Source organism: Emydura macquarii, unplaced genomic scaffold (genome assembly GCF_026122565.2).
Source record: "Emydura macquarii macquarii isolate MOO-44397 ecotype Brisbane River unplaced genomic scaffold, CSIRO-AGI_Emac_v2 contig_1146, whole genome shotgun sequence".
Lineage (NCBI taxonomy): Eukaryota > Metazoa > Chordata > Testudines > Chelidae > Emydura > Emydura macquarii.
Window position 1 is genome coordinate 819,287 of NW_027131283.1, and position 23,027 is coordinate 842,313.

Here is a 23,027-nt window from a genome sequence, read left to right on the forward strand (position 1 = left end):
GAAAATATCTTGATTATAATGGAACTGGGACACCACCTTAGGCATAAATGTTGGGTGGGGCCTGAGCCGGGACCTTATCCTTATAAAAACAGTATAGGGGGGCTCCAAGGTCAGTGCCCTTAGTTCGGAGACCCTCCTAGCCGAGGTAATGGCCACCAGGAAGGCTACCTTCCAAGACAGAAGGAGAAGGGAGCATGTGGCCCTGGGCTCGAAGGGGTGTCTCATCAACATGTTAAGGACCAAGTTGAGGTCCCATGGCGGCACTGGGTCCCGGACCTGAGGGAAGGTCCTCTCCACCCCCTTAAGGAACCTAACTGACATGGGGTGAGAGAATAGGGGCCGCCCATCCATCGGCTGGTGAAAAGCCGAAATGGCTGCCAGGTGTACCTTGAGGGAAGCCAGGGCCAAGCCCTGCAGCTTAAGGTGTAGTAGGTATTCTAAGATAGCCTGTATGGGTGAGAGACTTGGCTGTAAACCCTTAGATTCTGCCCACCCCGAAAACCTCCTCCACTTAGCCCTGTACGTAACCTGCATGGATGGTTTTCTGCTACCCAGGAGAACCTGCTGGACCTGTAGGGAACAGGCCCTCTCTCCCTCCGTCAGCCACAGAGTCTCCAGGCAGTAAGGTGGAGGGAGTCCAGGCCCGGGTGCAACAAGCGCCCCTGGTCCTGGGAGATCAAGTCGCATCGTCTGGGTAGCGGAATCAGCTCGGTGATGGAGAGGTCGAGCAGCATGCTGTACCAATGCTGTCTCGGCCACGCTGGGGCGATGAGGATGATGTTCGCCCTGTCCCTCTTGATTTTGAGAAGGACTTGGGGCAGGAGTGGAATGGGGGGGAATGCGTACATTAGGCCCCCTGTCCAGTCTATCAGGAATGCATCTGATAACGAGCCCGGCTCGCGACCCCTGAGCGAACAAAACCTCGGGCATTTCCTGTTCCAGGCTGATGCGAACAGGTCTAGATGGGGAACACCCCACCTATGGAAGATTAAAGTCACTATGTCCTGGTGTAAGGACCATTCGTGGCGGGGTGAGAACGACCTGCTGAGGCGGTCCGCCTCGTTGTTCTTGATCCCAGGGAGGTGAGAGGCAGATAAGTGAAAATCGTGCCTCACCGCGAAATCCCACAGGTGGATAGCTTCCTGGCAGAGAGCCGAGGAGCGTGCTCCCCCTTGTCTGTTCACGTAGAACATAGCCGCCGTATTGTCCGTGAGGACCTGGATCACCCTGTCCTTCAGGAATGGAAGGAAAACCTTGCAGGCCAAGTGGACCGCTCTGAGCTCGCGCATATTGATGTGCAGAGCCCTTTCCTCGGGCGATCACAGCCCCTGGGTGCCCCGATTGTGACTGATGTGGGCTCCCCATCCCATATCGGATTCATCTGTGATGAGCGTTACTGATGGGGTTAGGTCTCTGAACGGGACTCCCTTCATCACTTCCCTTGGGTCCCTCCACCAATTGAGGGAGGACAGCACCTGTGGGGGAACCATGACCACTCTAGTTAGAGAATGTCTGTTTGGCACGTACACCGAGGCTAACCATGCCTGTAGAGGCCTAAGCCTAAGACGAGCCAGCCTCACTACATACGTGGAGGCTGCCATATGTCCCAACAGCTGCAGACAATGTCTGGCCGTCGTCGTGGGGGACCTGTGGAGATCGGAGATAATGGTCGCCATTGCCTCAAACCGAGTCTGCGGGAGGAAGGCTCTGGCCTGTACCGCATCCAATGTAGCTCCAATAAACTCTATACGTTGTACTGAAGAGAGTGTGGATTTCTGTTCATTAATAAGCAACCCCAGTCTGGTGCATGTCTCGCAGGTGAGACGTAAGCTACTTCTCACGTGGGCCCTCGACTTCCCCCGGATCAACCAGTCATCCAGGTAGGGGAAGACCTGTACCCCGCTGCAACGCAGGTGGGCCACCAAAACTGCCATGCATTTAGTAAAGACTCTGGGTGCTGAGGAGAGCCCGAAGAGTAGGGACTGAAACTGGTAGTGTCGCCCGGCTACCATGAACCGTAAGGCCTTCTATGGCTGGGTAATATAGATATGTGGAAGTATGCGTCCTTCAAATCCAGGGCAGCGAACCAATCCACAGAGTCTAAGACCGGAATAATAGCGGCGAGGGAAACCATGCGGAACTTAACGCGTCTGATATACTTATTCAGACGACGTAGGTCTAAGATGGGTCTAAGGCCCCCTTCGCCTTGGGGATCAAGAAATATCTAGAATAAAATCCCCGACCTTCCTTGGTCACCGGGACTTCCTCTACCGCCCCCAGCTCCAGGAGTGAATCAATCTCCTGTAGCAAGAGCTGAACATGGGCAGGGTCCCCGATGGGGGACAACCTAGGGGGGAGTCGGGGGGAAAAGCCGTGAGCTGGAGGGTATAACCCTTGGCGATCACCTCTAGGACCCACCGGTCCATAGTAATGGCTTCCCATTCTGTGAAGAAGGGACGGAGCCTATCTGCAAACGGTCGGTTAAGATCCCGGGGAGAAGGAAGAGTACTACCCTCCTGCACAGGGTCAAAAACGTTTATTAACATTACCCCCTTTAGAAGGCCCTTGCTGGCCCCCAGCAGAGGATCCCTGCCGGCCTCCTCTGTTGGGCCCACGATAGTGCTCACGATCTCTCCTCTGTTGGGCGGGTTGAGGCGCCTGCCTTGGTGGGGGTGGTGGCTGCCTCTGGACTTGAGGCCGGGACTGACGCCTTGAGGCCTGGGGGGTATACAGCCCAAGGGACTTCAGGGTAGCCCAAGAGTCTTTGAGGGCATGCAGTTTTTCGTCCGTTTTCTCCGAAAAAAGCCCCGAGCCGTCGAAGGGAAGGTCCTGTATGGCCTGTTGGACCTCCTGGGACAGGCCGGATGCCTGAAGCCAAGAACAGCGGTGCATGACGATAGCGGAGGCCATTGCCCTGCTAGCAGTGTCCGCCGCATCGCTGGCGGACTGCAGGGCCGCATTTGCCACCGCCTCCCCCTCCTGCAGCACTGTGGCAAAGTCCGCCGCTTGGTCAGGCGGTAACGTGGCTGCGAACCGTTGCATCGAGGCCCAGAGGTTCAGGTTATATTTGCCTAACAGGGCCTGGTGGTTCGCTACTCTAAACTGCAAGGCTGCAGTAGAGTAGATTTTCCTCCCAAATAAATCCATTTTCCAGACCTCCTTGTCTTTGGGAGTGTTCCCCTGGTTCCCTTGGCAGTCTCTTTGATTGGCCGCATCGACCACCAAAGAGCTTGGGGCAGGGTGATTATACAAAAATTCAAAAGGCTCCTTGGGGACATAGTATTTTCTCTCTACCCCCTTGGATGTGGAAGGTAGAAAGGAAGGGGTCTGCCAGAGATTCCTGGCAATCTTCATGACCCTGTCATGAACTGGTAGGGTAGCCCTTGATGGCCCCACAGACCTTGAGGGCCCAAATAAAGAGGGGTCCTCCTCAGACATGAGCTTAAACTCCATGCCCAAGTTCTCAGCTGCCCTTTTCAGGAGGTCCTGATGGGCGCGGAAATCAAACAGGGGTGCCCTATGATCCCTGGCCGCTGCCTCATCTGGAGATGAGGAGGAGGAGGGAGGTATGGGTCCAGTGGAAGGTCCCTCTCCTGGCTCAGAGTCCTCCTCTGAGACCTGCCCCTGTGTTTTAGGTGGTGGGGGTACCGGAGGAGCCCCTGCAGATTGCAAGGACACTGACCCCTGGGCCATGAGAGCATTCCATGGACCCCAATATGGCCATTGCCATGGCCCTTGGCCCCAACCCGGTGCCTGCAAGGGTAACGGCTGCTGCACCGTAGCCCGTTTGCCTCCAGAACCTCCAATGCGTCGCTTGCCACTCCGACGTGGAGAGCGGCTGGACGACGACGACGACGTTGACCGGTGCCGACGTCTGCGGTGCCGGTGGGAGGACGAGGCCGGGGAAGATGATGTCGAGGACCTGCCCCTACGTCGGGACGACCTGCGGTGCCGCTTACCCCCTCTAGAGCGGGAGCGGTGCCGGTGCTGGCGAGGCTGAGGCCTCCAAGTCATCGGTGCCGGGCCCATCGGCGCCGGCGTGGAAGGAGGCTCCCGGGTTTCCGGTGCCGACAGTCGTGGGCTACTGTCCCTCGATATACCGGACAGAGACCTGGACCGGTGCCGGGATGGGCTCCGTACCGGAGTTCGCGAGCCCGAACTACGGCCTTTGCCGGGATCGGAGCTGGACCGACGGCGACTCCGGCGATGGACTCGGGACCGCCCACGGTGCCGCGGTACTGAGTCGCTCGACGACCTAGAGTCGGAGCTCGGAGGGGAGTCGACGCACTCCACCCTCCGTGACCGTCTGGATGGAGACTTAGATTGAGGACACGGGTTTGCCCCGAGACGCAGGTCCCTTGCCCCTTGGCCGAGGGTGGGACGGAGGCGTAGGCATGGCCATGAGGGCGCATGCCGCAGTAAACGCCTCCGGCGTCGACGGCCCTTGCAGGTGCACTCCCCCACCCCCAGGAGTCGAGGGAGGCAGCCCGCGTGGAGACACCAAGGCCGGAGTAATCTCCACGGCCCGTGGCTGGTGTGTCTCCTTGCTCGCTCCTTGCTGCAGTAGCAGGGAGGAGTCCTTAGGTGCGGTCAGGGACCGTGCCATCTTCTTTGGCACCTTCGGTGCCGGCGTCGGTGCCGAGGATGGTGCCGGTGGAGGTGCACTCCGCACCGACGACACACACGGTGCCGATGGTGATCGAGATGGCTCGGACGCTGGCCGGAGCGCTGACTCCATCAAGATAGCCTTCAGCCTAGCGTCTCTTTCTTTTTGACTCCGGGGCTTGAAGGACTTACAGATCCGGCACTTGTCACGTCTGTGTTGCTCCCTGAGGCACCAGAAGCAACGGTCGTGTGGGTCGCTGACTGGAAAGGCTTTAGTACAGAGATCACAGTTCTTAAAGCCTGAAGAGCCTGGCATGGCTCAAAGAAAAGATCCCCGTTAGGGGTACTTATCTAACACTTAACTATTAACACTATAAACAACTACTTAACACTAAAACTCTAAAGAACAGTCAATCAACAAGTTGGGTAAGAGTGCTACTTGCAGACAGCAAGAGGCAGTAGTTCCAGCAACCGTCACAGGCGGAAAGAAGGAACTGGGGGCCCGCGGGGCCAGCAGCGCCCTTTATATCGCGACATGAGCGCGGCACTCCAGGGGGCGCCTGAGCTGGCCCTGCGGGGCTTGCTAGGGAAAAAAGTTCCGGGAATCTGTGCACGGGGCGCGCACACACCTATATTGGAATGCATATGAGCAATCACTCGAAGATAGAACCTCCTTTAATCTTTCTAAACCAAAATATAAATGGAAACAATAGACATTTCTTCCTGTATAACTGATGCAGAAATGAACCCTTTAGTTTTTTAAAAAGCAGATTGCAAACTCAGAAATTTTTGCTTGCATTTTTAATATTATTAGGCAGCTATTCAAAACAGATGCAGCTACTTTGCTCTTCACTTCTGGAAAGTTTATTATTCTTAAATGTTTTGAGCTGTTTTTGTTTCTACCACTTATCTTCCAATCTTTTACAAATAGTTCTGTTTACACCATTTTGTTTTCTCTCTGTTGATTATCCTTCTTTTTTGGAATGTGCTTCTACCACAGTGAGATTTCCTTCCATCTCCATTTTGGTATTCATTTCTGTTCCTTTTCCCCCCAATTTAGCAAATTCTGTTGTAAAGATTTGCAGTAATCTCATTTTATTTCTTCTTGCCATCATGAAAGCAAGTTGCAATTCATGAGAGCTCCATTTCTGATGTTACAATTTCTGCTAAAGTATTGTTGTTGGTGTGGGCTTTTCTGTTTGTTTTTGGTCTAGGGTTTTGTTTGTTTGTTTTTTGGGGGAGGAGTGGTTATTTAATTATTTAATTGCATACTTACTGTACACAGAAAATGATCTGTGACCCAACAGTGATCCAAGTGTTCAGTTTTGGTTGTCTTAAAATTCTAATGATATCCATTTGAAACAAGATACCTCTGTGCTACAAAATATGATGCTGCAAGTCTCAGAGGAACAAGAGAGTATGTAGATGCTGCTCTTCTACATTAAAATAGAGAAATCAACTCTAGAACAACACATCCTTTTTATAAGACATCTGGGATAACAAACAACACCTCCCCCAAAATCAAAACACACTGTACACAAAACTCATAAAAAATCCCCTATCTGGAAGATTTAATGCTGTATTCTATAACAGGAAGACAAGGGTGAGAGATCTTAGTACAAAATAGAGTTTTCCAATGTTTTGTAGCAGCAGCAGCAATAGTAATAATTATCACCTATACTGAACTTACACAGGGACATCAGTAGAACCATACTAGATCAAACCAGTGGTTCATTTTGTCCAGTATCCTGTGTCTCAGTGAGCAGAATCATATACTTCATAAGAACATAAGAATGGCTATAGTGGATCACACCAATGGTCCATATAAGCCCAGTATCCCGTCTTCTGACAGTGGGCAATGCAGGTACATTCAGAAGAAACATGCAAGCAGCCTTCAGTTGGCTCTTATGGAATAGCCTGTCTATAAGGAAGTTTCTTCCTAGCCCCTATTGGTTAATGGTTGGCTTCAGCCACGAAGTGTGAGTTTATAAGCCCTTCTAAAACAGTTGTCCTATACAGGATGCTCTAAATGTCGAATCCTTTTTTGACCCCACAGATCAACGTGTTGAGCAAAACAATATTTCCTTTTATCTATTTTAATTTTTTGCCAGTTAATTTCATTGTCGGTCCCCTTGTTCTTTTATTTTAAAAAGGATAAATTTTGTCTTCTCTATATAATTCATTATTTTGTATACCTCTATCATGTCCCTTCTTATTCACTTCCTCTCTAAATTGAAGAGTCCTAAATGTCAAATCTCTCTTTGTATGGAAGCTTGACCCAGGGATCTAATCAGATTCATTTTCCTTCTCTGAACCCCTTCTATTTATATTAGATCATGAGAATCTTGTATTTTTCTACATTCTCCATTCCCTCTCTGCTCTGCTACATACCCCTCTAGTATTTAGAAAATACCAGTCGGAATATCACAAAAGAAGATTATGCTTCTGTTACTCCTTTACATAATACTTTTCCCAGCAGCACTATAATCTTCCTGAGTTTCAATCTACCACTTTGCATTCACTGTCACAAATACTATCATATTAGCAGATTTTGCTTCCTATTGAAAAATCCCAGTAAAATGTAAGTTAGATTTTTACTCTTACCTGACGTAAGGTCCGTGCTACTAAACTCTCTAGCACTGGTCCTCTATCTTCATGCAACAGATGCACTTCATCAAGAATCAGGAGCTTTACAAGTTGAGAGAGTGCTACATCCCCAACACTCTTTCTTGTCACTACATCCCATTTCTCTGGAGTGGTCACGAGCATCTGTCAGACAGGAAAAAAAATCCTAAGCATCCACAACAGAAAATTTATGCTGATTGTATCAAAGAAACAACAATCTTATCACTCAAACTATGGGCAAATTTTTCAAAAGCAGTTAAGTGACTTAGGCGCCTAAAGGTATGTCTACACTGCAGTAAGACACCCACGGCTGGCCCATGGCAGCTGACTCAGACTTGCGGGACTCGAGCTAAGGGCCTGTTTAATTTAAGTGCAGATATTCAGGCTCAGGATGAAGACCAAGCTGTGAGACCATCCTCTCTCTCAGTGTACCAGAGCAGAGACTCCAGTTCCAGCCCAAATATTTATACCTCAGCCTTTTAGCCTGAGCCCAGCAAGCCCAAGTCAGCTGGCATGGGCCAGCCAGAGGTGTCTAACTGCAGAGTAGACATACCTTAAGTCTCACTGAAGGTTATAAGTGATAAATAATATAATGACATGCTTCCAGTTTTCACCACCTGTCACAGTTACAGGGCACTTCAGACCACTTTGCAGCCCTTCTTGAGGGTACACTCAGGTGACAGGATTTGCTTCTTTCACTTCTCTCAGTGTAGAACCCCACTGTTCAATCATTCAAAATGGATCTCTGGGTTGCAGCTCCCCTATTCACCAACTGTGGCTCCTCTAGCAGGTCCAACAACAGTTGGCCCCTGCAGGAGACTTTCCTTCAGGAGTTGTGACCAGTGGCTGAAGACAGCTTTTCCAAAACCAGCTTATTGTTTATTCATGCAAAGGTACATAAGTAAAGAAAAGGGTTAAAATAATAAAAGTGTAGTGTATGTGTCTCTCTCTCTCTACATACACATCCTCTTCCCCCCTCCCTCTGCTCCCAATCTTACCTAAACCTTATCTATTTTGTTTTGGTGATTTCTGCTTATCTTGGATGCCTCAATCTTTGGGATGGGAACATTGCAGTATTATCTGCCTCTTACTGTGTCTCCACAAGTGTCCCGTTTCTCTTCCATCCCCACCTCCAGAACAGCTGCTCGCTCGCTTTCTCACACACACACACACACACACACACACACACACACACACACACACACACACACCTCTCTCTCTCTCTCCTCCCCCCCCCAAGGGGACACCTTTAATTGTTTATGGTTCTTTCGATCTCTAGACTCTGGCTGTGGCTGAGTAACTTCACTGGTGCCTGGTAACAGCATCTTCCCTATTAATGGACCAGCTATTGTTATCTTAACTCTCTTGAAGTTGTTTACTCCAGGTGTCTTATCTGTAACTATTATTTTGTTTCCTATTTGCTCTTCCTAAATTCCTCTTTTAATTCAGTTCTATATAGCCCGAGAGAATAATATCAAGCAGGTAAGCTTATGTATACAGAATGTTCATAAAAAACAGTACAGATATCTCCTCTGCTCTGCACACTGTCTGATAGCCCTGTCAGACATCACGGGTTATACCTTTATGCTATAAGTATACGAAACAACATCTTTAATTTGCAAATTGCAGATACAGTGGTCATTAAAGAGAATATTTTCCAACAGATATCATAGCTATTCTCCGTTTTAAGTACACAGAAAGTGGATATCTCATATACCACTCTACAGTAAATATTGGCAAACAATGGTAACTATTTGGGTGCTTACTGCCTGACATTTATGGCTGTGAGGACAGCCATTTGTTGTATATTTACAGCCTTAAAAATGAAATGATAAATCACTGCCCTGAAAGTCATAAATCTGAGGCTTCGAAGACATGTAGAAACCTTACCTTCCTCTCTTTCTTTAGGTCAGTAGAAAAGCAACATTTAACTATTGAAATACTGCCTACAGTAATATGTTTATATTTAAAAAGCAACTTGTAAACTAAAGAAAACAGAACAATTACAGATCAGGCTTGGATATTTCACTGAAGCTGTATTACAAGAGTTAAGAAACCAACAAACTTCATTCATCTGATTTGTAGAGCAAAACTACAAAATGCTCTTCTTGTTTTAATGAACAATAGGGCATAAGAATTATTTGATTAACTTCACAGGGTTAACACAGGCTAAGGATTTTTTATTAGTGAATGTATTCTTCATGATGGCATTAGATTAATAATTTTAGAGATTTTTTTTCCCCTTTAGTGATAGAAAATGGATATAAGTGACCATTTTTCCATATTGCACATGCTGTGAAATTCAGCTTTGACCAGGAAGAATCAACTCAAACAGAGGGCAATTCAGTCTCCAGTGTATTTGAAAATTTGCTCCATTTGCTATGACTGTTAATAACTGTCAATTTGTGGTGAGGTTCTGCTAATGTAGACCCTTGTCATCTAAAAACTGGACTGACATCACCAATTCATTTTACATGTCACCAAGTAGTTGGGGATTGTTTTCATTTATTACTGATGTGGGCCAGATTTCAGCCTTTGATTTGGAAAATAGGATCCATATCCCTTTGCCAGTCTCAAACTATACAGGATTTGCAAAATGGTTTGTCATAAAATGGAATCCTAGGTTATGAATACTTCATATATTTGTGAAACATTTATCTTCAATTTATGAAAATATTTCACAATTAAAAGCTGAATCCTGTATACATGATTTCTCAAAGAGAAATGTTTGGAGAGTAGGTACTGAGTCACTTCTAGTGCCTCCAGAGTGAATGTAACAATTGCAAAAGTCCTTAGAAAAGCTCACATAGCAGCTCCTTGCATCCTATAGAATTTTGCTATAATGTAAGAGTCCTTGCAATCAATCTTTGCAAGATTGTTCCTGAGTTCTGTGACAGAATACCAGGTTAAGTCTTCTTTACACTTTGAAAGTTATAACAATTAACACATACCATGGAACTGAAGAACAAATAGCCTGCTTCCTAGTATTAAAAATTAGTACTCCCTAGACACAAACAAGGAAGATATACCTAATATTCTCATTACTCGCTATTTTTTTCCAGCAACACTTGTAAGGTCAGATTAAGACTAAGCTAATAATTTTGCTCCCTCTTCCCAAAATGTTGGGCTCTATTTCAGAGATTGTTCCTCACAATTTCTCCTCCCTCACTCTTCCAGAGCTTCTTGCACATCTTTCTCCAGCTCCCATAATAAGTTCTTCCTCTCAGTTCCTCCACTCAGCTAGAAAAGCTACAAAAATTATTGGTTTCTCTCAAATTCACCCTCTTAGGTCTTGTCAGATCACTAGACTCAGATTCCAAGGAGACTGTCTTAAAACATTTCCATGAACCACAAAACATCTTCAAAAACAGCTCACATCACCTTAGCTAGATGAGCAATATTGCTGGAAGAACATGCAGTGACAGGAAATGGAGTTAGCTTTGTTGAAGAGATTGTGGTTTTTTTTTAAAATAACTACTAATAAAAAGTCAGTTTCCAACAGCTGCCAGATAATGGTAAGTGAGATTACTGAGTTATTTCCCTAAACTTAGAATGTGAAAAGTCATTCCTCTTGGTGAGTTCTTCTCATTTGCTAATCTGAGTTTTAAGTGATTGTCTCCTGAATTCTAAAGCATATACAGTATTCTTATTTGGTGTGCATTGTATTTTCCTTCATGATAACACCATTAAAAAGCCAACATTTATCTACAATATCAAATCATAGTATCTTCGACACTATTTCTGCAGAGCCAGTTAACCTGAAATTTACTTCTCCCTGAATGTGAGTCAAGATGGGCAAATGTGTTCCCTCTACCTTGTAGAGGATGTAGAGCTTCTCTTTAAAGCAGATAACTCATGGTGATACCGAACAGTTTATGCAGCTTCAGTACCCTGGTCATATTCTTAGTAAATTGTTGTAACAGAGATGATAAATTCACAGCTTTTGAGACCAGAAGGGACCATTATAATCATCTAGTCTGACCTCATCTATAACACAGGCCATTCTCAACTGTTGGACATCCTAATCATTGTTGATTGGCTGATTTCTTGTAAATGTCACAAAAGAGCGGTCTCAAGAAGGGATTTGAACATAGGAATATAGGACACAGAACTGTAGGGGTCTTCCTGGGTCATCGAGTACAATAACCTGCTATCGCAGGCAACTCCATCATATAACCCTGTTCATAAACACATCAAGCTTCATCTTCAAACTAGTTAGGTGTTTGCCCTCACTATTCCTACTGGGAGGATGTTCCAGAACCTCACTCCTCTGATGGTTAGAAACCTTCAAATTTCCAGCCTAAATATTCAAGGTCAGTTTATACCCATTTGTTCTTGCGCCGACATTATCCTTTAGCTTAAAGAGCTCTTCTCCTTCCACAGGGTTTACTCCTGCCCTCCCCCCACCCCCCAAAAAAACGTATTTATAGGGAACAATCATATTTCTTCTCAGCCTTCATTTGCGTATACTAAACAAGACAAGCCCTGTTAATCTCCTCGTGCAAGACAGGTTCCCTATTCCCCATATCATCCAAGTAGCCCTTCTCTGCACTCTTTCCTGATTGAATTTATCTTTCTTGATCATCAGTGACCAGAACTGTACAACAATATTCCAGATGAGGTCTGACCAGTGTTTTGTACAATGGCAGTAATACTTCCCAATCTCTTCTGGAAATCTTACCTAATACAATACATCCTAAAAATCATCTTTGCCTTCATGGCTGCATCACATTGGAGACCCATGTGACAAGACCCATGGGATTGTTAATACACTCAAGTGTCTTTCTCCTCCATCATTGGGAACTGACAAGCCCGCAGTTTATAGCAGAAATTCTTATCAAAATCAGAGACATGCGGGGCCAGGAGGGACTTCAGGAGGTCACCTAGCCCAGATCTCCTGTGCTGAGGGAGGATTAAGTATACTTAGACCATCCCAGACAGATGTCTGTCTAACCTGTTTTTAAAATCTTCCAATGATGGGGATTACAGACCATCATATGACTACTCCTTATGTTTCAGTTTATAAATTATGAGAGAATTTTACAGAGCACAGGGACTTCAGCAGACATACATCCACCAACTCAATGCATAAGAGACCCTAAGTGCATGATCTTGCATTTATATGTAATTTCTATTATTTCAGTCCTCAAGGTCATCCAGTTCTTCCTGCTTATATGTCAGGCGGCCAAACTTACTGACCCCCTGCTTCCCATCGCCATTGGGCAGAATCATCTAGCCCCACCACAGGGCAGAAGCTCCAAGCTCCCCACCCCAGTCTGGTAGGCAAAGAATGGGGGTGCAGAGGGGTTCTGTGAGCCCCCTTTAACTAAAAGAGCCACATGCGTGTGGCTCATGAGCCACACTTTGGCCACCCCTGTGATACATGCCGATTCTTCTTTGTATTGACGATTCCTCCCAACTTTGAGTCATCAGCGTATTTCATTAGCACACACCTTTTTTGTGCCAAGGTTATTAATACAAATATTAAATAATATCAGTCCCAAAATGGATCACTGAGGAACTCCATAAGTAACCTCCCTCCAACCCAATCGTTCACCTTTCAGTACAACCTATTATCTCCACTTCATCAGTTCCTAGCCCACTTTACAATTCCTGTACTAATCCCCATCTTCTCCAGTTTAACTAATGGTTTCCCATGTGGTACTGTATCAAATGCTTTACTAGAGTCCAGATACATTAGATCTACTGCATTTCTCTTGGCTAAAAAAACAGTTTTTATGCAAGAAAGTTATCAGGTTAGTTTTGCACAATCTACCTTTGTTAAACCCATGTTCCATTTTATCCCATTTTCCATTTACCTTCATTCCCTTAATTAGTCTTTCCTTCAAAATTTGCTGTAAAACCTTGCATTCTATTGAGGTCATACTAATAGGTCTGTAGCTGCCTGGATCCTTTCCCCACTCCCACTAATTTCTTAAATATAGGTATTGTGTTTGCTATTTTCAAATCATACAGTACCATCCACAATTTAATCAATTTATTAAAAATCCTTTCTACCAGATTTGCAATTTCATGTACCAGTTCTTTCAGCACTCTGGGATGGAAATTATCTGGTACCCCCAATTTGAGCACATTAAACTGAGAGTTTTACTTCCACTTCAGATGTAGTCTTTTCCATTTCTCTACATTCACTCCCATTAGCTCTCCTATTTTTACCCCCCAGACACTACGCTAGCACCCTTACTAAAAGGTGAGGAAAGTATTAGTTTAGTTTCTGGGCCATACCCAGATTATCCTGATTCTCTACCCTATCCTGATACTTAGCATCCCCACTTTTCTTCATGTTCTCTTTTTATTGATAGGACTAAAAATATTTGTTTTAACATCCTTTGTAATATCTAACTCAGCTTAACTTTTGGCAATTCTCACTTTATCCCAGCAATTTCTCATTTCCAAGACATAGCTTTCTTGGCTGATCAATCCCTTCTTCTATTCTTTGAAGGACATCTGTTTACTGCTTATACCCTTTTTGAAGCAGTTATTCTTCCAGTTAGAAGGTGCCCTTCCCTACATTTTTCCCCCTTGCTTGGGGTGCAAAATCCAGATAGTCCTTCCAACTTTGATTTAAAGAAATTCAAAGCCTCCTCCACATTTAAATCCCTGAGTTCGTCAACCCAGTTGACTTCACTACCTAGTTCCCTTAATTTTTCAAATAGTCTACCCTTTTGAAAGTTACTGACCTGTGTTTGATTATCCTTCCATTTAATTTAAACTGAATCAACTCTTGATCACTAGTACAAGGTTATTTTCAATGACTATCTTCTATGATGATGACTTCATTACTTACTACTTACTCATCCAATTTCTTACCCAGATTCAGTATAGTCCTTTCACTAACTGTATCACCTACCTGACTACTGCACTCATCAATATTAGTCCTTTCTTCCTCCCACCCTCATCTTCCTTTATCCCTTACTATATTTCCCCATTTACCTGATTCCCCTCTTTCTAGGTCTTTAAAACCAGATGTGAAGAATACAAAAAAAGTCTCCCAACTTTCTCCCCCATTTTCTAGTTTAAAGCTCTTATCAGTCATGTCACCCTCAATCCCAGTATCCCAGGTACTCAGGTGGAGTCCATCCATTGAGCAGAATCCTCTTTTTGTTAATGCCTCCCAATGTTCAAAACATGCTCATAGCTCTAGTCCTTGAGTTGTTCATCTTCATTATCTTTTCATGTCCACTGAAGACCACCTGAGCCTCTACCTCTGTGGGCATTTCCACAGGCTGGAGTAGTTTTCCTTGATCAGCTCCAGTGGGAATCTGGCAATATTATCTATCTTTCATGTCAGGATAATCAGTGATTTTCCCCAGCTCCCATTAGGATCCTTTTCAACCTCATGTCAACACCTCATATTCTTTCTTCTGGCAAACAGCACAGCCTTCTGTTCTCTGGATCGGCTCTAGTGACCAGATGGTTAATTCTTTTTAGTACGGAATCTCCAATCAAATAAACTTACCTATTTCTGGTATTTGGGTGAATCTCAGATCCTCACCCATCTGTTCTTCCTTCTCTCTGCATATCATTGTGTTCACTTCCTCTCTTGCAGTTCTCTTTATCCTTCCCAGGTCTCCATTCAGTAGTTACTTCCATTGTGTATTCCTCTCTTTGCTGAGACTTCCTTCTCTTCTCTTCTTCTTTCCCACCCCATCTTCTGCTTGCTTGTCCTCATTCTCCAATGCACCAAAACTATTCCTCATCTCAATTTCTTCTCTACTAGCCAGTCTCCTCTTTTGTCTTGTTCTTATGGTCACATTCTTCCATGGGTTATCTTCATCTAGCTGTCTGCCCTGCAGGTCCTCTTGTTTGGCAGGTGTCTGCAAATCTTGATTTGTCTGGCCAGCCCGCTCTTTTAGCTCATGTCTTCAAATTCCCACCTGAACTCCATCACCCTCTCCAACTGCATATGTAGTCCTTGGATCTTCTCGCCCATAAGCATTATATCAAGCAGCATTTCATATACAAGTAGTTCCTAGTAATACTCAAAGATAATACACATCCTGCAGCTTCTGCATCCAGTCACCTGTGTTCTCTCTTCCTTGGGTTATCTCTAGTACTGCCTCAATAGTCATCACTGTCTTCTCCTCCTAGTCCCTAGCTTTAAAAAAAGCATGAAAATATCTCAAACTCTTCCTACAAACTTCCACACAAAATCCCGTTTGCTGTTCTCTATTCAAAGGAAGAATGGATTGCCAGAAGCACTGCCCACTGCTTAAGGAAACATGATGTTCCTTACTCCGGTAGGTATGTAGACCCAGCTGCCTTATACCCCAAGAGACTGGCATCTATTGCAATCCAGAGGGAATTAGCTGGGGTTTTCCTGATGAAAAGTTAATTTGAACTAGCCACCAGTGGATGAATATCTGAACATTCTTCAGAAGATAAATGAAGTGGAATAAAGATTCTTCCTTCTGGAGACAAAAGGAAAACTTAAATTAGATTTGTTCTTCTGCACACCATCCTGCTGTTGCCACCTCTGGTACCATAAGATACAGATGCTGGAGTTAGCCCTGCTGGGCTCTGACAGCAGGTCTGACCATATCAGATTTCGATGGACTATCTATTGGAAGGAAAATACCACTCTGGTTGGTCAAGAACTGCTCTTCCGAGTGGACAAGGTCCTGGCTAGTAAGAGCAGATACAGAAGAGCACTGACAGATTACCAGGAAGCACTTATTAAAACCCACATGCCCACATTCAAAGGGAGGATTCACAGATTTCAAGGCCAGAAGGGATTACTGTGATCATCTTGTCTGACTTCCTGTATAACAAAGGCCATAGAATATTTCCCAAAATAATTCCTTGAGCATATCTTTTAGAACATCCAATCATAACTTGAAAACTGTCAGTGATGGAGAATCCACAATGAGCCTAAGAAAATTGTTCCAATGCTTAATTACCCTCACAGTTAAAATGTTATGCCTTATTTCCAGTCTGAATTTTTCTAGCTTTTACTTCCAGCCATTGGATCATGTTATACCTTTCTCCACTAGACTGAAGAGCCCATTATTAAGTATTTGTTCCCCATGTAGATACTTGTAGACTGCAATCAAGTCACCCTGAACCGTCTCTTTGTTAAACTAAACAAATTGAGATCTTGGAGTCTCTCACTAATAGGATCATTTCTCTGCATCTGCAGAAGTTTGCTCTGGCCAAGCAAGTATCAGGAGAGGGGAAGGGAAAAAGAGTCAAGATTTTCCAAGAGTGACTAGTGATTTTTGGTGCTTCGGTTTCTGAGTGCCCAACCTCAGAAACTTTAAAGTGGCCTGCATTTCAAGAGGGCAATGACTCGGCATCTCTGAAAATCAGGACCCTTTAAGATTTTTCAAGCTGGACACCCCAAAATTAAGGCACCCAAAATCACTTGCCCCTTTTGAAAATCTTGACTCTCTTCTCCTCCCTTTCTCCATTTCTTGATACTACTTAGTCATGTTAACCAGAGAACAATTATCCCTAGAGCACCTCAAAATATTGTTCCAGTGCAGCATTGTTGTTTTTTTGCCTGATTTAATCAATTGCCAGAAATTCTAAACTGCTTCTGAAGAGTTGTATGACACAAGAAACTCTGTGCTATCCCAACATTTACCATGCAATAATATCTAAGCATAGATATTATGTTTAGATTTATTTATTATTCAGATACTACTTTGTGCTAGCCGTTGGCAAATATGGACTTTAAGGACCTCCCCGGTAATTCAAAGTGGAGAAATGCACAACTATAATTTATTAACTAAATTATGACACTACAGATGCAACTGTTATCACTTTGAAATGAGCCATGTCAACCACAAAATTTAGCAGCTGTACTTCCACAGAACGTTAATTAGAAAACAGTGATGAAATATATTTAGCAATGCATATTAAGAATTTAAGGTGTGAAATACTACGAATGCAAGCTACTTAACTAATTTGCTAAAGCTAAATTGGTACTGTTGAGATCACAATAATTTTTAAGCCAGAGCCTTGCGATTAGAATGTTTAAATATGAACAGATGTATATTCTTCTTTTTGTTTTTGAAATGTCTAAAAATTCACTATGCACTACAAAACTCTTATGTCTTCAAATCTTAAAAATGGCTCAGGATACTGTAAATTATGACCCAAGTTAAAAACTACATGAGATATAGTAATATTTAAAAAAGCCGGAAGACCTCTGGCAAATGTCTTGCCAGCAACTGTGATTATTTCCTAGATTTATTTTGAAAGTAGCAATCACAGTTACAAAAAAAATTACTCTGGAAAAACAAACTTTGCGGGGCCTGTTTCTGAAACAGTAAGTCTACTAAACTTTAAATTAAATTCAAAAATATAAAATGCTAATTAAAATACATGCCGAAATAAAAATGTTGACTACTAGTAAATGTTAAAGCTACAGATTACTCTTTCCAATTAAAATAATAAACAAGCACCCTTACTACCCACCTCATAATTAGTTTTAAATGCTGCACTGCCACTTCTCTTATAATTAACTTTCAGGGACAATGACATGTTTCATCCATTAAATTACAAACTTTAAATTTTGAGTCATCAGCAAGCTGCGCTACTTATCCTTTGCAAAAACGCCAACTGAATCTTGAAATGCCTTTCTAGTGCGTTCTCTTCTATCCTTTGACTTTGGTTATCAGCACAGTGAGAAATGCTTTCATTTATATCACTATTTCACCACTTCACTTCTTTCAGCACTGAAATGGCTAGAAAATAAAGTGTCACATTTGCTTAATGAATTGGAACTCATGCAAGACATTTCAATCTGGCTTTCGTATTAGGGCATGGCTGAATAGAAATGGGTTAACTGTCAATATTTTTACTGTCAACTTACATTTCTCTCTGCCCATGTAATTCTTTTTTTCCAGCAGTGTTCCAATTATTATTAGGAATCGTTCCAGATTTAGCTTGCCCATTGGGATACATACACAGCAGATACACATTGATACCAGAATTATGCAAAAAGTCTTGTTTACCAAGTTTAGGAGTGTGTGGCAATTTGATATTAATACCAATGACCATAAAATGGAAATGTTTTTAAACTTTCACTTAAATTCAGTTCAGCATAAAAGCTGAAACATGAAATACTCAGATCCAAGATCAGCCTTTTGTCTCTTGACAACCAAGGTGATGGAACTCAGTGTTCATAGAGATTGTGTGCTCAAGCTCCAAGACAGCAACAACTGCTCAAAACAAGTAATATCCTGATAGTCAATCCATAAACTGTAGTCTCTTGGCAGGCACCTATCTTTCACCTGTTTTCCTAATCAGAGAAACAACCTCAAAATTTTGGCCAACTAAGGCTAATAAAATTCATGGAGGAAACAATAGTTGCAGACTGAAAGTGTGACAATATTTAGGACCCCAGTGGTCCCAGATTCTAGTTGTGCCAGACATCATAAGAAAAAGCCTTACTCAGATGACAGTTGCCAACTTTCTCATTTTGGGCAAAATCATCTTCATTTTTGTCATCCCACCCAGAGTTCTCTATCTGTCCCAAATAGCTGGGTTTGAAGTAAAACTTGATCAAGAAATGCAAAGCACAGACAAGGGGATAGATATTTAAGTGGAAGGCCACATCTTAATGAACTTTAAATGGGGGTGAAGGACTAATCCCTCCTCCCCCCTTTGCAATTTAATCCCTACAACTCCAAAAAAAAAATCAGGATTTTTTAATTTTGGTTCATTATAGTGTTAAATGATCTCCATACCAAATAATAAATATTCAGGGTGGACTCCCTTCTAATTAATTCCTAAAATTCAGCCCACGTCTGAATCCTCTCACCCTTCCCCTATGATGGAGAATGAGAAAGGTACTTCAGTTTGTGAAGACTTAGGATCTCTCCTTCTTCCTCTAGGCTAATAGGGTCAATCAGTTATCCTTCTGGGTCTCATGTTTACCTTTGGGAGCTGGCCCCTTTGACACCAGTCAAACAGGGTGTCAGTGAACAGTTAGGTTGCAACCTCCACCTCAGCAGCTAATTTCTGACTCCCAATCCAATCTCTAAATTCTCTGAACCATATGTGTCTGTGTCTGATAAATGTGCTCATCTTCCATATAAATCTCAGGAATATCATCCCAGATTTTCTTGTATGTGATCACCACACAACCAGTGTCCAAGATGACTCTGGAGATCTTTCAGTTCACAATCTTCTTGGCCTGATCCACACAAGCAGGACCTTACGATCATTTTAGACCAAGCCACATTTGGTGCGCAGACAAAAAATAGTTACTAACCTTCTGTAACTGTTGTTCTTAGAGATCATGTCCATTCTATGTTATGTGTATGCATACCCAAGAGCATGACTGCTGGAGATTTTTGCCTTAGTTGTATCCCTAGGACCGGCTCTGGAGACCTGTGGAGTCCTGCATTCATGCACTGGTATAAGACCACAGCCCTGTGCCCCCTCACTTCCTTCTTGCTGTCAATTCAGACAGCCCAGAGGGAGGATGGGTCATGGAAAGGACATGAGCAACACATCTCGAAGAACAACAGTTATGGGAGATTAGAAATAATTTTTTCTTCAAGTGCTTGCTCATGTCAATTCCATGTTAGGTGACTCACAAGCAGTAGCTCCTGGAGGTGGGCTCAGAATTCATGGATGTGCCGTTTGTTTCACTGCTCTTCCAAAGCTGGTGTCATCTGAGGCTTGCTGGGTTATAACGTAATGGGATGCAAAGGTGAGGACTAAAGACCAGGTAGCAGCTCTGCAGATGTCTTGGATTGGCTTCAGTTCCAGGAAGGTTGCTGATGAGGCTTGTACCCTGGTAAAGTGGGCTATTATAATTGCTGATGGAGGTATCCCTGCTTTTTCATAACACAACATGATGCAGGTGGTTATCCATGAGGAGACCTTCTGGGAGAAGACTGGCAGACCTTTCATCCTATCTACCACTGCGCCGAAAAGCTGCGTCAACCTATGGAACATCTTAGTCCTCTCATTGTAGAAGGCCAAGGCTCATCTAACATCCAGGATGTGCAACCTACGCGCCTTACTGGATCTGTGCAGTTTCAGGAAGAACACGGATAGGAATATGTCCTGGTTATTGTGGAACTGTGATACTACCTTTGGTAAGAAGGCTGGGTGGGGTTTCCACTGGACCTTTTCTTTCTAAAACACTCTGTATGATGGTCCCAAGGTGAGCACTCTAATCTTGGAAATCCTATGTGCTGAAGTAATCGCCACCAAGAAGGTCTTCAAGGAGAGGAGCAGGAAGCTAACGTTTCAAAGGGGGGGGGGGAGGAGGGGCCCATGAGCCTTGAAAGAATTAGGTTCAGGTCCCAAGGAGGGATAGGATCCCTAACTTGTAAAGTCTCTCCAGGCCTTTTAGGAATCTGATCATTACATCATGGAAAAAGACAGATCTACCTTGGACGGGAAGATGGAAGGCCGAAATAGTGAACCTTAAGTGACAAAAGGGATAGGCCCTGATGCTTGAGATGTAACAAATAGTCCAATATGGACTGTCTTGAGGCTCAGTGACAAGGCCCAACAGGAAAACCTCTTCCATTTGGCCAGGTATGTTGATCTGCCCACCAGGACCTACTGAATTTGAGTTTAGCCATGCAGCAGCCAAGTGGTCAAATGCACAGATGCTAGGTCCAGGTGCAACAGACAGCCATGGTTCTGGGAGAGAAAGTCTGGCCAGAGTGGGAGCTCCAACAGGGTTTCTGTTGATAGCTCCAGCAGTGTGACACACCAGTGCTGGTGCGGACACGCTGTAGCTATCAGGATGATGTTCACCTTGTCTCACTTGATATTCAAGTGAACATGTTGTATCGATGGGAACAGCAGCACCCCTACTCATGGAAGCAGGAAGTCATTAAACAGAGAGCCTCTGGCAAGCCCACAAATCGAGCAGAACTGGCAGCACTTCCTTTCCTATCTGGACATGAACAGGTCCACTTGGGGAGTCCCCCACATTTAGAAAATCATGCTGACAACCTCTGGCTGGAATGACCACTCCTGATGAGATGAAATGGACCTGTTGAGATCCGCTAACACACTTCTGGCACCCAGGAGATGCGAAGCCACGATATGAATGGTGTTCTGCACACAAGTACCATAAGTGGAGAACTTCTTGGAAAATGGGTGACGAACGAGCTTCACTTCACTTGTTGATGTAAAACATCAACACAGTATTGTCTGTTATAATCTGGACTACCCTGCCCAGGTAGAGAAGGAATGCCTGACAAGCCAGGCGTATTGAGTTGAGTTCCCTCACATTTGTATGGAAGGAGCGATCCTCCTGCATCCAGAGCCCTTGTGTGCTGAGATCATTGAGGTTGGCTCCCCATCCCAGATCCGAAGCATCGGAGACCAATGTTACTGAAGGGGATGGCCTCTGCTGAATTGGCAGCATCCAATGCCATTTGGAGAGAGGCTGTAGCCACAGTCTTGTCTTCCTCCAAGATGGATGCAAACTCCTGTCTGCTGTCCTGTGGCAGAGAGTCTTTGAATTTAGCCACAGAGTCTGAAATATTATAATTATAACATCCCAGCAACGCCTGCTGGTTGGAAATTCTGAGCTGAAGACTAGTTGTGGGATAAATCTTTCTTCCAAACAAGTTCAGCTTCTTTGTGTCCTCGTTTTTAGGCTTTGAGCTCACCTGGGCCTGCCTATCCCACTCATTTGCGGTATCCACCACCAGGGATCCCAGGGGCGGGTATGAGAACAGATATTCATAGCCCTTGGCCAGGACATAAAATTTCTTTTCAGTCCTTTTAGATGTTGGTGGCAAAGAGGACTGGATCTGACATAGGGCCTTAACCACCTTTAGCACCCCTTTGTGCACCAGCAATGCGACCTTGGTGGGTTCCACGGCCGCCAGAATATCGAAGAGGTTGTCTATAAGCTGCATGAGCTCCGCCGCCACTAAGCCCAAGTTGGAGAAAATCCTTTTAAGGAGTTCCTGCTGGGCCCGAAAGTCATCTGGTGGCATTGGGGGGACTGGAATGGCAATCGTCTTCTCCAGAGATGATGAAGATGACGGAAATGCCAGGGAAGGGGGTGGTGCCAGGTCTGCCTCTACAGCTGGGTCCCATGGTTCAGTGCCAGTATCGGGCCCCAATCCAGCTCCCACATTGGGGCGGTTGGTACTGCGGACCATTTTTCAGATGTGGTTGTGGACAACTGGCGGGAGTAGGGTCCTCGCATCATCAGGATACCCCACAGATTCCAGTATGGCCACTGAACCAGCCACTGTCCTTCAGGCCAGATGCTCACTGCAGGGCCAGCACCAAAAGGTCAGCACATGTGATGACTGATGCTTTTGCGGTTGGTGACTGGGCTCCCCTTCCAACTCGGAGGAGAACGGTTGCTCCCTTGCAGACCATGGTGGAGCAGATGGTGCTTCTCCCTGTCGGCTGCAATGAGGAGCCAGGGAACGGTGCCAGGGAGAAAGTCCCATGGAGTGGATGGCAGTGGTAGGGCCATAAGGTCCCTGGCCACTTGAAAGGCCTCCAGCGTCGAGGGCACTACTAGATGAAGGCCCCCTCCCCTCTCGCTCCCAGGAGTCAGATATGATTCCCTCAACGGACTTGAAGACTTGGGAGGAGAAACTGACTTTTGCCGCTCTGACACAGGCAATTGGCCCAGACATGGGGCCTTTGCCTGTCCCTTCCTTCTTATCTTTCTTTGGTGTGAGGGAACAACCTCGATCCATGCGCTGATTTTTTTGTTATTTCTTTGGCACCAGCAAAGGTCAATGGCATTGAGAAGGGCTCAGTATATAACATAGGTGTATATATAACATATATACATAGGTGTATGAAAAGTCTTGTATCCT

The 23,027-nt window shown here is 44.6% G+C and overlaps 1 protein-coding gene across 2 annotated transcripts in view; it reads right to left on the reverse strand.

Annotated features, from left to right (window-relative positions):
• The window catches only part of ASCC3 (activating signal cointegrator 1 complex subunit 3), a 479,889-nt gene that overhangs the window by 298,624 nt on the left and 158,238 nt on the right, over positions 1 to 23,027 (reverse strand). For both annotated transcript variants that reach the window (XM_067546516.1, XM_067546517.1), the window contains one exon: positions 7,210 to 7,374. In XM_067546516.1, coding sequence (XP_067402617.1) covers positions 7,210 to 7,374 — 165 coding nt within the window. The remainder of the gene's footprint in view (positions 1 to 7,209; positions 7,375 to 23,027) is intronic.